The following is a 14,391-nucleotide window of genomic DNA, read 5'->3' as shown; positions in this document are numbered from 1 at the left end:
ATTAATAAGATGTGGTATATATATATATATATATATATATATATATATATATATATATATACACATACATATATATATACAATGGGATACTAAGCCATGAGAAAGAACAAAATAATGCCATTTGCAGCAACATGGATGCAACTAGGGATTTTCATACCAAGTGAATAAGTCAGAAAGACAAATACCATATGGTATCATTTATATGTGGAATCTAAAATATAATACAAATGATGCTATCTACAAAACAGAAACAGACTCATGGACATGGAGAACAGACTCGTAGTTGCCGAGGGGGAGGAGAGAGGGAATGAGATGGACTGGGAGTTTGGGGTTGGTAGATGCAAAATATTACACTTAGATAAGCAGTGAGATCCTACTGTACAGTTCAGGGAACTATATCCAATCTCTTGGGGTGGAACATGATGGAAGGATCATATGAGAAAAAGAATGTATACATATGTATGAATGAGTCACTATGAGTGGGTACAGCAGAAATTGGCACAACACTGTAAATCAACTATAGTATAATAAAAGTTTAGGAGATAAACTATAATGGGAAAGGATCTAAAAAAGATATATATCTGTATAACTTTTCTATACACCAGAAACAACACATTACAAATCACTATCCTTCAATTTAAAAAAACTAAGATTTTTTTTCCATTCAAAATCCTAAATATAATAATTATACTGCTATTTTTAAGTTTATGCTACTTAGTGGACCTGTCATTAAAAAATTGATTATCAGCAGAATCCATTATGGGCATTATTAAAACACACAATTTAAATAAAAGTTAAAAGAGCTTTTAGATCTAGAGAAAAATGTTCATTCTCAAGGAAAAGAAAAGAATTTTTAAAGACACAACTCATAAAACATTTGCAATGTAATTATTCATTTTAAATAAGTTTATGCAAAGTCTAAATCAAGTAAATTGAAGTGACACAGTTTTATACCCCTCATAAATGACTGATCTACTGAAAATGTACGTTAAAGAGAATCACAGGAGTTCTCACTGTGGCTCAGAGGGTGAATGATCTGGCTTGTCTTTGCTGACATTCGATTCCTGGCCTGGGGCAATGGGTTAAGGATCTGGCATTGCTCAGATTAAGATCCCTGGCCCAGGGGTTTCTATATGCTGAAGGTGCAGCTGAAAAGGGGGGGAAATTAGGCACGCGGAGGTGGGGGGGGGGGAGAGAATCATAAAAAAAGAGAGAGAGAATCATAGGATTTGCAGCTGCTTAATGGCTTCAAACAGACCCACAGAGTAATCACCTCAAATTCTGTTGTACTTTGAAAGATATCTAGAAAACTTTGGTTAATCTGTAGTTGTGTTTTAACCCTAAATTTCTAGGACCTCTTCCTGATCTCTGATTTAAATACTATTTCCATAACTCCTCTTTATTTCCTTTTTCAAACAAAAATATGGTGACTTCCGGAGTTCCCGTCGTGGCGCAGTGGTTAACGAATCTGACTAGGAACCATGAGGTTGTGGGTTCGGTCCCTGCCCTTGCTCAGTGGGTTAACGATCCGGCATTGCCATGAACTGTGGTGTAGGTTGCAGACACGGCCCGGATCCCGCGTTGCTGTGGCTCTGGCGTAGGCCGGGGGCTACAGCTCCAATTCGACCCCTAGCCTGGGAACCTCCATATGCCGCGGGAGCGGCCCAAAGAAATAGCAAACACACACACACACACACACACACACACACACAAAATATATATATATATGGACTTCCCCTTTTATAAGAGTCTTTTAAATTTTTGGAAGATAGTCTTTTGTCTCAGCCTTTTCCTTTTGGAGTTAAAGAAGCACTATTTTCACAAGGCCGATTTAAAGTTAAAATTTTCCTTCCAGGCTCTATATACATACCAGAGTAAACCCTAGCCCCTCACTTCCAACTCTCTGAGAGTCTGTACATGTTAGTGCTATTATTTTCTATTAGAAAACTCATAGACCAGCTCACTTATGTGCATCAGATCATCTAAGTGCAATCTGACAGCAGACTGTTATAAAAATAGGTGACCCATTTAAAAGTATTTTGGGCTTCTGCAATTTAAAACAAATACTTTGCCTTCAATAATATGCTGTGTGGTATCCTAGCCTGGCTTTGCCATTTTTGATGATATTCATTTTTTAACCTCTACATGTACTTACACAGGCCTGTATTTTAATTCAATAGGAGAAGGTGCCCAGCTGGATTTTGATGCCCTCTGTGATAACGACGACACAGCCATGGCTGCCTTCATGAATTACTTAGAAGCAGAGGGGGGCCTAGGAGACCCTGGAGACTTCAGCGACATCCACTGGACCCTCTAGCATTTGATTTTTAACTCGAGCAATGAGAAACATTTTAAAGCATTTCATTTACAAAAGACCTTATTCTACTGTACTGTATTGTTACTATTTTTATCTTCTATTCCTAATCATGTTCTACCAGTTTTTATATATTTGAAACTGACTTTCACAGGGATAGGGGGAAATATGATTTTTCCCCTCCAATTCTCAGAATTTTCTATAGACTACTTTACTCATTTAAATGGCTTAAAACCCACTAATTGCTATATTTTTGCTAAAATCTTTCTAACCAAGAATATCACGTGTATCTTGCTTTGGTTTTGCTTTAGTTTTTTGATGCAGTTGTTTTGAGTTTGAAGAATCTAATGTACTGATATTTTCCTTGTGTCTCAAATTCATTTATAATTGATTTATAACAGATTTGTGTGATGTGGAACATTTCCATTCCTTGTATATTTCCTTAATTGAGGGTAGGGCTTAGCCACTTTAAGGAAATAAGTAAGTACTTGGACATTTAAAGGGACAGTGCAAATTTGTAGAGGTAACTACGATGAATACGGTATTCAGTCTTTGTAAGCTTAAGCAAGCACAAGCCAGGGTAGTTATGCTCAGTCGAGCACTTTGAGATGGATTTTAAGTAAGATGATTTCTTATTTAACACTTTTAAAAAAAAAAAAAAGCCAAGAGTTCAGCTTTGCTTACTGAAAAGGGAAGATCTCGGTGATTAACCTTTGCATGTAAATTTTTCTCTTTTTTTAAAGAATATAACCACTCAAGATTTTTATTACAGATAGAACGTGTTTTTGATGCTGAAAAGGTACTTAGCAATGGGTTAGTCTTTGAGGAAGAAACAGGCCCAGGAAGATTCAATGCCTTGTGTAACATCACTATTAAGTTATTAGGTCTTTTAATGTTTAATGTGTATAAACCAGTTTCATTATACACATTTGAGAAAGCAATAGTCTTGCTGCTTAAATGATTAGTTAACTGACTTAGAAACTAGACATTGGCTTTCTAAATCATTAGGCAGTCACAGTTACCATTGCCTGTAACCAAAGGTAATGATATAAACACATGTTTAAAATCATGAGGCAATGAGAAAACTTCAAAACCAATCTTCTAGCTGTAATTAAAAATCGAGAGCATTTTTAAACCAATAATTAATCTAGAGGTGGGCTCAAACAGTGTAAGAATTGAGGATATTTAAAATACTGTATGTACATTTATCTTTTTGAAGCTCATACTTCCATCAAACCTATGGTTTTAACAGTGCTTTCTAGTTTATCGAGTGTGTTCCCATATATTCTCTTTTGTGCCCCACAAATGAAAGTAAGATAGGCTAGGAGACTAATGGGGAAAACCTGAGGCTCAGATGTGGGGATCAAATTCAGTTTCCCTTTTCTACGTGGTGCTGTAACTCTCCAATAGATTTCCCTTTGAGCCCCTCTCCACAACAAAGCATTCTTTTGAGCTTGCCTGTTTCCTCAGGCTATAAGTAATAAATTTGAACGTGGAGATTGCCTCAATGGCAATCACAGCAACAGGCAACAACCAAAATCAAAAGTCCCTCCACTTTGACATTTGCACTGCAAGGGCAAGGATGTATTGGCCCCTTGTCTTGAGCTGATACAATATATCAGCCATGTCAAAGGGACAGCATCACTCCTGGTTCTGACATTTGAGGACTTGAGAGACATCCATGTTTAGAAGAAGCCAAAGAAACCCCAGAAGATGGGAAAAGATTGGTTTGCAGCAGCCTAAGTATGATAGTTAAGTCTGAAGAGGCATGAACGATCACATCTGTTCTCCAAGTTGGGTAGAGAGATCTGCCTCCAAAGGTTAGCACTTTAGGGATCTGAACCACTGCAGGATGGGCTAGATCTCCAGAGTCAGCCTAAACTAGTGACAGCAAGATAGGTCACTGGGGCTACATGACCTCCAAAGCAAGTGGGGCAAACCCTCATGAAGTAAGGATCTGAGAGGCAGAGTTTCTTGAAGTTGGCTATTGCTGCTTGCATAGTAGCAATTCTCTCTCTTTGCAAGGGAAGGGGTCATTCCATAGACCTGTGGGCGGAAAGCCATTTGAATGCTTGGATCCCTTAGTAGCCCTCTCTGATATTTATCTTCTCACCCTGGACCCAGAATCCAATCCATGCGTTGTAAGATATTGTAGCTCTAAGTTCAATGCTTTCTTCAAAATGCATTTGATTGCTACTGGGAGTGCCATATTTTTATGGTTTACACTATATTACTTTTTTTCTCTTACCAATTAATTGCTTGCATTTTACTGAAAAATATCTACAAGTTTAATGAAAATATCATAAAAAGAATACTCTATTTTTAATTCTAAGAATTGCCTACAATAATATATTGGAGTAGGAGGAGTGCCTGGAATCAGAAGAGCCCACTCAACCTAAATGTATCTGTGTGAGCTCAAGCAAGCCATTTAAACTCTCTGTACCTGAGTTTCTTTATATGTAAAAAGAGGTTTGATCTTTCAGTTTACTTCCAGTTCTGATTCTGTGATTCTAATCCACGGGACTTGAACATTAGACACTAGAAATATGTTGTCCTACAGTATGATAGCCACTGGCTACGTCATCTATTGAGCGCTTGAAACGTGGCCAATACATATTGAGCTGGACTGTGAACATAAAATGCATGCCAGATTTAAGAGACTTAGTATGAAAAAAAATACAAAACATCACATTAGCAATTTTACATTGATTACATGTTCAAATAATATTTTGGACTTACTGAATGAAACATTACAATTAATTTTTAAATTTTTCTAATATGGCTACTGGAAAGTTTTAAATTACACAGGTGGCACACATTATATTTCCACTCTAGAACATTTTTTTTAAAAATGTTATGGTTGCACTAGTGGCACGTGGAAGTTCCTGGGCCAAGGATTGAATCTGAGCTGCAGCTGCAACCTGCGGCAATGCTGGATCCTTTTAACACACTGCACTAGGCCAAGGATTTAACCTGTGCCTCCACAGCAAACCGAGCCACTGCAGTCAAGTCCTTAAACTACTGTACCATAGCGGGAATTCCCTGCTCTAGAACATTTTAAGTGGATATTATTTAAGCAGACCAAAGGTTATACAATAAGTATGCTATTTACCTCTAAATGCTACCTATGGTTTAAAGAACATGAATTCATCCTTAATTCAGGACAAATACCTGTGAACCTCTATCAACATATCACATATAAAAGTTTTTTGAAATTAGTAAACTTGAAAATGTTAGATATTTTATTAGCCCGAAATCAAATCAAAGTTGAGGTATGTGTTGACACTGTATGGTAGTCACTAAATTTGGAAATCCACTGAGAAACAGAAAGACAAATAGGAAGATACAGAATAAACTTTCAGTAAGTAAATGGAATTAAAGGAAGTATCTAATTATAGTGTCACTATGGGAAAAGGCGGTATTCATTGGTTGGTAAAAACTTTGAGGAATTTCTGTGGAGTCCAGGGCACAGATGTATAAAATAGCCACTCTCTATGTATCATACCATGTTCAGTGAGTCCAGTTTTCAGATTCTGCTCTAAAGAGGAATCTACCACTCAGTTAGGTCATTGCTGGGCTCTGGAATTAGAGACTCAGGTTTACCAAGCACAGTATTGTGGGTACAGCGGGATGCTCTAGAATTATCAGAAGCTTAAAGAAAACCTCCTAGGTGGCCACTAGGTGTCACTTTCCCATCCCTATAGTGCTTTGTTGTCATTAGATGATTTTTTTTCCCAAGTTGCACGGAGAGGAAGAAAGGCATTTATGACTTTTGTGCTCAGAATAAGTCTGCCTCTGTTTTTTAAGAAATGCTTTTTAAGAAAAGTCTGGGGAGATCCTTTCCACATAAAATAAGAATTTTGGTTTAGAGAACTTTCCAGATGTAGCTCCAATAAAAGCTGACTTTAGAAAGAAAATCCATCCATCCTAGAATGATGCTTTCTCAACTCATTTGGGAGTGTTTGGCGTATGTCATTACTCATTCAATCCTGAGTTTAGGTTTGCCTTTTTTTTTTTTTAAAGGGCTGCATGTGTGGCATATGGAAGTTCCCAGGCTAGGGGTCAAATGAGAGTTACCCGCCTCTGCAGCCTACACCACAGCCCACAGCAACACTGGATACTTAACCCACTGAACAAGACCAGGGATTGAACCCACATCCTCATGGATACTAGTCAGGTTTGTTACCACTGAGCCACAATGGGCACTCCCTTAGGTTTGCCTTTTGTACAATTTTTAGCTCTTTCTCATTTCACTTGCTTTTGTCTGTATGTTGGTATTTTTTAAATTTTTGTGGTAAATAATGAGTGAAATTAAACTATATTTTATAATAACTACTGGTTTGGAGTTTTTATTTAACATATTAAACCTCCTCCAGAAAAGTGTGTCCTTAACTACATTCTAAAGTGGAAACATAGACTGGGTAGATGATCCAGAGTTCTAAAACCACTGGGGAGGGAGGGACATGTTACTATATACATTTTGGTGGGACCTGTTCATCAGGGTGTGCTAACTGCTGTAAAAACCCTAAAATATCAATGGCTTATGGAGTTCTCATTGCAGCTCAGGGAGTTAAGAACCTGACATAGTGTCCAAGAACCTCACTCAGGGGTTAAGGTTCCGGTGTCACCACAGGTGCAGTGGAGGTCGCAGATGCGGCTCGGATCCAGTATTGCTGTAGCTATAGGCCGGCCCCTGTAGCTCTGATTCGACCCCTAGCCTGGGAACTTTCATAATGCTGCAGGTATGGCTGTAAAAAGAAAAAATAATAAAAATAAAAATTAAAAAATATATCAGTGGTTTTAACCCAGTAAAGTTTTCCTCCTTCTCTTTATCACATCCAGTGTCATTAGTAATATGTCTCTGACTCTACTCCCTTCTCCTCCCTGCCTCTTCCTCTTTCCTTCTTTCAGCTTTGCTTTCCTCTAAGTGGATTTTATCTCCTAGTGGACCTTCTCCTTGATACTGATGCACAGAAGCAATTATACCTGGAAAGAGAGCTTCTCTGTTTCCTAGTAATTCACAAAAATGCCCATCGATGAGGCATCTGTTTCAACTTGTTTCACATGGACTTTCCTGTAGTCAACAGGCTGGAAGACAGGCTTTGGTCCCATGACAAAACCTGGGTTTAAAGTTATCCTTGAAAGGGAAAATCATGGTGAATATAGCCAACTGCCTGACAGCCTAGGGCCAGAGAAAGGAATGAAGATGTACTCAGAAGGGACAATGGAGAACTCATAATTCTTGACAGTTGATGATTTCCTAGAATTGTGAGTTTATTTGAGCCTCAAGTATCATTAGTTATTTTATTCTATTTTTGAAGGGTGGGGGATGGCAAGGTTATATCACTTTTTTTTTTCTTTTTATGCACCTGCAGCATATGGAAGTTCCCAGGCCAGAGGCAGAATTGGAGCTGCAGTTGAGGCCTACACCACAGCCATGGCAACCCACGATCTGAGCCACATCTGTGACCTACTCTTCAGTTTGCGGCAATGCTAGATCCCTTAACCCAGGGATCAAACCTGCAGTCTCATGGAGACAACGTAGCATCCTTAACCCACTGAGCCACAACAGGGATTCCTATATCACATTTTTTAAGCCTTGCCTATTTTTTTTATTTAATACCTAGGCAAGTATGTGTTGAGAAAGACAATTAAGAGTTGTCTTAAATCCTTGTCCACCTGTATGTTTCTGGCATTGAATTTATACTTAAGCAGTCTTAGCACTTGGCTAACTGTTAGGCAGTGTTTCCCACAGTTATTCCTTTCCAGGAAGAAATCTGTTGCATATTGCCTTGGGGGGTAAATACATCAAAATAATTTTTGTATCACAATAATTTTTGTGACAAAAATACCTTTTTTAAAACATTAAAAGTAGGAGTTCCCACTGTGGCACAGCAGGTTAAGAATCCAGCATTGTCTCTGCAGTGGCTAGGGTTGCTGCTGAGGTGTGGATTCAGTCCCCCACCCAGCGCAGTGAGTTAAGGAGCTGGTGTTGTCGCAGCTGTGGCATAGGTCACAGCTGCAGCTCAGATTTGATCCCTGGCCTGGGAATTTGCATTTGCTGCAGGTTCTAGGAAAAAAAAATACTAAAATTAGAAACCTAGGTTATGCCAACTCATCACTTAAGTGAATGCTTGGAAATCCCATTTAATACTTGGTTGAATGAGCAGTAACTCAAAAGGGCTACCAATCTCTTAGGTTGACATCTAGACCAACAGCATACAATTACCTGATGGCTTATTTATGGGAATCCACAGTGTTCTATTTGATTTAACAAAGATCGAGAAAGGCATATTGTAGGAAATATTTTCTTACCGGGACAGGGGGAGGGGGCTGATGGATACATATCAGATTATACATAAGATAATCAAATCGGTAATATTTACAGTAGAAAGGATACAATTCTATTTCTTTTTTTAGTAAGTGTTTTTCTTTCCTTTTTGGCCTCCCCTCAGCATATGGGGTTCTCATACCAGGGATCAGATCTGAGCCACAGTTGTGACCTACGCTGCAGCTGCCACAATGCTGGATCCTTTAACCCACCGTGTGGGGCTGGGGATGGAACCCACAACCCAAGCTGCTGTAGTCAGATTCTTAACCCACTGTACCACAGCAGGAACGCCTACAATTCTATTTCTTTGTAATAACATTGTAGCATATTTTGTTTCCAATTAGTTTTCCGATTATAAAGGAACTTTATATTCACTATTAAAAATTCAGAAATACAGAAATGCTAAAAACATTTTTTTAAATCGCCTATAATTTCACCAACCAGTGAAAAATCACAATTAACATGAGTATTTCTTTTTTCTAGGCCTTTATATTCTGATGATTTTATAAAGTTAGAATCCTGTTACTTATACAATTTTATTATTCTTACATTTTTTGTAGGAAAGTAACAGATGTATATCAATTACAATTCAGTATTGAAAGGCATAAAATTATGCCCCTCAAAGTCTTGATTTATCACGAATTCTCATTCTCCAGAGCAACCACTTAATTTTTTTGTTTTGCTGATTATGGAATTTATACTTATGTTCCTAAACATGCTTCTATTGCCACTTCTTGACTTATTCAAGATGGATATAGAACAGCAAGATAATTTATTTCAATATTTCCCTATTAAGGAAAATTTAGGATGTTTGGATAGTTTTACTCTTATAGGTAACATGTCAGTTGCCATCCTTCTACACAAATATTTACTATTTTGTTTAGAATGCATTTCTGGAAATACAGTTACAGATCAAAATCGACCAGTTCCTATACAGAAAGTTTGTATACAGTGTTCTTTCCTGAGTTAATTTTTACCTGGTTAAATAGGTCAGTCCTTTCTTTTTTTAATTTTCTTTGCTTTTATGCTCAGAAACACTTGTCCACCCCAAGATCAAATAAACACACACTTGTATTTCCTCCTACTCATCATGAGGTTTCATACTTTTACAATAAAGCCTTCAGTCGAGCTGAAATTTATTTTAGTTGATAACAACACAGACGTCTACTTAGTCTTTCCAAGACATTAGCCACTTGCCCCACAATCATTAAGTGACTCATCCTTCCTTTTTCCCACCATTTTGAACTGTCACTTTTGCCGTCCGTTAAATTCTTATATCCTATTCTAGGACCTACTGGGAAAAGAGGTGGTGAAGGTGGAGGCGATGCTAAGTGGGGAGGGGAGGTACTTCCATACTCCTGAGTTAATCTGACTGCCTTTCTTTCAGCGGTGCCAAAGTGCTTAAATTAATTAGATGTAATAGAGCTTGATACTAACAGTGTCTCACCTTTTCTTTTGAAGCGTTCAGAACGTAACTTTCCAAAACAGGCTGCTTTGGCCGATTCTTTTAAACGGAATACACTTGAGAAACAGCAGATACAGGAAGGTCTCCCCCTTTCTACCTCCAAGCAGGACCTGAAATTTCCCCAAAAAAGGTGCCCTCTCTGTACCAGGAAGAGAATATTCTTAGCATCAGAGACTGGAAATTGATGCTGAAATGGGCCTGTATGAAGAGACCTTCTCAAATAACAACCAATCTTCCATTCGTTTCCCCCATTTAGTTCCTAGGCACTGCTCCATAATTTACTGCCTGTAGCTCAAGATCCTTTGTCTTTTTTTCTCTTTTTAAAATTTCATTTTATTGGAGTATATTTGACTTACAATGCTGTATTAGTTTCAGGTGTACAGCAAAATGAATCAGATATATATATATCTCCATTCTTTTTTCCCATAAACGTAATTACGAACTATTGAGTAGATTTTCCTGTGCTGTACGGTAGGTTCTCATTCATCATCTACTTTATACAGTAGTGTGTATATGTTACTCCTGCCCTCCCTTCCATGGCTCCACCTATGGTAAACCTATGGTATGATTGGTTTTGAAATCTGTGAGTTTGTTTCTTTTTTAAAAATAAGTTCTTCTGTATCCTTTTTAAATTAGATTCCACATATAAGTGATATCATATGGTATTTGTCTTGTCACACCCCCACAATTTATCCTTCGTCATATAAAAAGGGGTATAAATTTTTGTACCTAGTGGCTTCTTCTTCATTTTCTTTCTGGAAATGCTTATGCACAGACATAAAATTAAATAAATTTGAAAAATGCTTTTCCATCTGTTAATCTGTCTTTTGTCTAATTCTCAGCCCAGAAATAGAACCTAAGAGAGTAGAAGGAAGTTTACTCTTCCCCCCACACGCTTCATTCCTTTTTTCTGAAAAGTTTTAAACATATATATTTCTATATATTTATACATTTATAAAATAGTGTGTGGAGTTCCCATCGTGGCCCAGTGGTTAACGACTCTGACGAGGAACCATGAGGTTGCTGGTTTGATCCCTGGCCTCATTCAGTGAGTTAAGGATCCAGCATTGCCGTGAGCTGTGGTGTAGGTCACAGACGTGGCTTGGATCTGGCGTTGCTGTGGCTCTGGCATAGGCCGGCAGCTGTAGCTCCAATTCAGCCCCTAGCCTGGGAACCTCCATATGCTGTAGGTGCGGCCCTCAAAAGACAAAAAATAATAATAATAAATAAATAAAATAAAATAGTGTGAAGAGTGACCTTTTCTGATCTCAACATTTCTTTTTTTAAATAAACTTCTGAATTTGTCAGACTACAAATAGATCACTTAATTAATTACACTTATGTTACAACTAAATCTTTCAAGAATGGTGGTGATGTGTTTTGCCTTCTACACTTTTGTTATATATGGAAGATGTTTATTCTTGGAACAACCATCTGTCCAATGCTACAGTGTGTTCCCTTAAGTAGTTGACATTCCGAGAGAATAAGAATAATCTAACATTTATTAAATTCTTATGATGGCAGGCATAGTTCCTAAGCCTTTAACGTATATTCATCTAAGTGCCCTAACAACCCTGGAGATAAATGCTTGTACACATGAGGAAACTGAGGCTCAGGGTTAAATACCTGGACAATGTTGCCCAGCTCATAAGCTGTGGAGCTGGATCCAGACCTGAGCTGCCCAGATTGGCACTCTTAACCCTACCTTTCGGTAAACCTTTTGATTTGCTGTGGGCTGGCTCTCAGGGTCTTTCTACCATCCCCCAAGACCCTCCTTAACTCAATGCACCACTATTTATTTTTCTTCTTTAAAAAAAATTTTTTTTTTGTCTTTCTGTTCTTTTTAGGGCTGCACCCACTGTGCCACGACGGGAACTCCATCTTTTAAAAATATTTTTAGGGTGGTACTGGTATCAAAACAGACAGACAGACCAATGGAACAGAATAGAGAATCCGGAAATAAACCCTGACACCTATGGTCAATTAATCTTTGACAAGGGAGGCAAGAACATCAAATGGGAAAAAGAAAGTCTATTCAGCAAGCATTGCTGGGAAACCTGGACAGCTGCATGCAAAGCAATGAAACTAGAACACACCCTCACACCATGCACAAAAATAAACTCCAAAGGGCTGAAAGACTTAAATATACGACAGGACACCATCAAACTCCTAGAAGGAAACATAGGCAAAACACTCTCTGACATCAACATCATGAATATTTTCTCAAGTCAGTCTCCCAAAGCAATAGAAATGAGAGCAAAAATAAACCCATGGGACCTCATCAAACTGAAAAGCTTTTGCACAGCAAAGGAAACCCAAAAGAAAACAAAAAGACAACTTACAGAATGGGAGAAAATAGTTTCAAATGATGCAACCGACAAGGGCTTAATCTCTAGAATATATAAACAACTTATACAAGCCAACAGCAAAAAAACCAATCAATCAATGGAAAAATGGGCAAAAGACCTGAATAGACATTTCTCCAAAGAAGATATACAGATGGCCAACAAACACACGAAAAAATGCTCAACATCGTTGATTATAAGAGAAATGCAAATCAAAACTACCATGAGATACCACCTCACACCAGTCAGAATGGCCATCATTCATAAATCCACAAATAACAAGTGCTGGAGGGGCTGTGGAGAAAAGGGAACCCTCCTGCACTGTTGGTGGGAATGTAAACTGGTACAGCCACTATGGAGAACAGTTTGGAGATACCTTAGAAATCTATACATAGAACTTCCATATGACGCCACAATCCCACTCTTGGGCATCTATCCGGACAAAACTCTACTTAAAAGAGACACGTGCACCCGCATGTTCATTGCAGCACTATTCACAATAGCCAGGACATGGAAACAACCCAAATGTCCATCGACAGAGGATTGGATTCGGAAGAGGTGGTATATATACACAATGGAATACTATTCAGCCATAAAAAAGAATGACATAATGCCATTTGCAGCAACATGGATGGAACTAGAGACTCTCATACTGAGTGAAATGAGCCAGAAAGACAAAGACAAATACCATATGATATCACTTATAACTGGAATCTAATATCCAGCACAAATGAACCTTTCCTCAGAAAAGAAAATCATGGACTTGGAGAAGAGACTTGTGGCTGCCTGATGGGAGGGGGAGGGGGAGGGAGTGGGAGGGATCGGGAGCTTGGGCTTATCAGACACAACTTAGAATAGATTTACAAGGAGATCCTGCTGAATAGCATTGAGAACTTTGTCTAGATACTCATGTTGCAACAGAAGAAAGGGTGGGGGAAAAAATGTAATTGTAATGTATACATGTAAGGATAACCTGACCCCCTTGCTGTACAGTGGGAAAATAAAAAAAATATATTAAAAAAAATAAAAAATAAAAAAAAATTTTTTAAAATAAAAATATTTTTAGGGGAGTTCCCATTACGGCGCAGCACAAATGAATCTGACAAGGAACCATAAGGTTTCGGGTTTGATCCCTGGCCTCGCTTAGTGGGATAAGGATCTGGCATTGCTGTGGCTGCGGAGTAGGCTGGCAGCTGTAGCTCCGATAGACCTCTCGCCTGGGAACCTCCATATGCCGTGGGTGTGGCCCCAGAAAGACAAAAGACAAAATACATATTTTTTTATTGTAAAATAATACAAAATTTGCTATCTTAACCATTTGTAACCACTTAACCATTCAGTAGGATTAACTATATTCACATTGTTGTCCAATAGATCTCTAGAACTTTTTCACCTTGTGAGACTGAAGCTCTATACCCATTGAACAACTTCCTATTTTCCCTCCTCCCAGCCCCTGACAATCACAATTCTACTCTCTGTTTGTATATGTTTGACTGCTTTAGATATATAAATGGAGTCATACAGTGTTGACTGGCTTCCTTCACTCAGCATATGTCTTCAGGGTTCACCTATGTTGTGGCATATGCCAAAATTTTCTTCCTTTTAAGGCTGAATAATATTCCATTATATGTATTTACCATATCTTTACTTGTTCATCCATCCGTAGACCTCTGCTTGCTTCTATCTCTTGGCTACTATGAATAGGGCTGATATATACATGAGTGTACAGATAACTCTTCAAGATCATGCTTTTAATTCTTTTGGATACACACCTAAAAGTAGGATTGCTGGATCATATGGTAGTTCTATTTTTAATTTTTTGAAGAACTGCCACACTGTTTTCCATAGTGATGGCACCATTTTACATTCCTACTGATTAATACACAAGAATTCTAATTTCTCTGCATCCAAATAACACAGTATTTTTGTTGTTGTT

The 14,391-nt window shown here is 38.1% G+C and overlaps 1 protein-coding gene across 1 annotated transcript in view; it reads left to right on the top strand.

Moving 5' to 3' along the window:
- The window catches only part of BMAL2 (basic helix-loop-helix ARNT like 2), a 123,172-nt gene extending 119,324 nt beyond the window's left edge, over positions 1-3,848 (top strand). The window contains exon 15 of the mRNA XM_047785752.1: positions 2,181-3,848. Within this exon, the coding sequence (XP_047641708.1) occupies positions 2,181-2,317 (137 nt within the window). The 3' untranslated portion in view covers positions 2,318-3,848. The remainder of the gene's footprint in view (positions 1-2,180) is intronic.
- The last annotated feature ends 10,543 nt before the right edge of the window (positions 3,849-14,391 follow it).

This window comes from Phacochoerus africanus, chromosome 7 (assembly GCF_016906955.1).
Source record: "Phacochoerus africanus isolate WHEZ1 chromosome 7, ROS_Pafr_v1, whole genome shotgun sequence".
NCBI classification, from domain to species: domain Eukaryota; kingdom Metazoa; phylum Chordata; class Mammalia; order Artiodactyla; family Suidae; genus Phacochoerus; species Phacochoerus africanus.
Note: the sequence above shows the minus strand (reverse complement) of the source record. Positions and strands in the feature narration are given on the sequence as shown.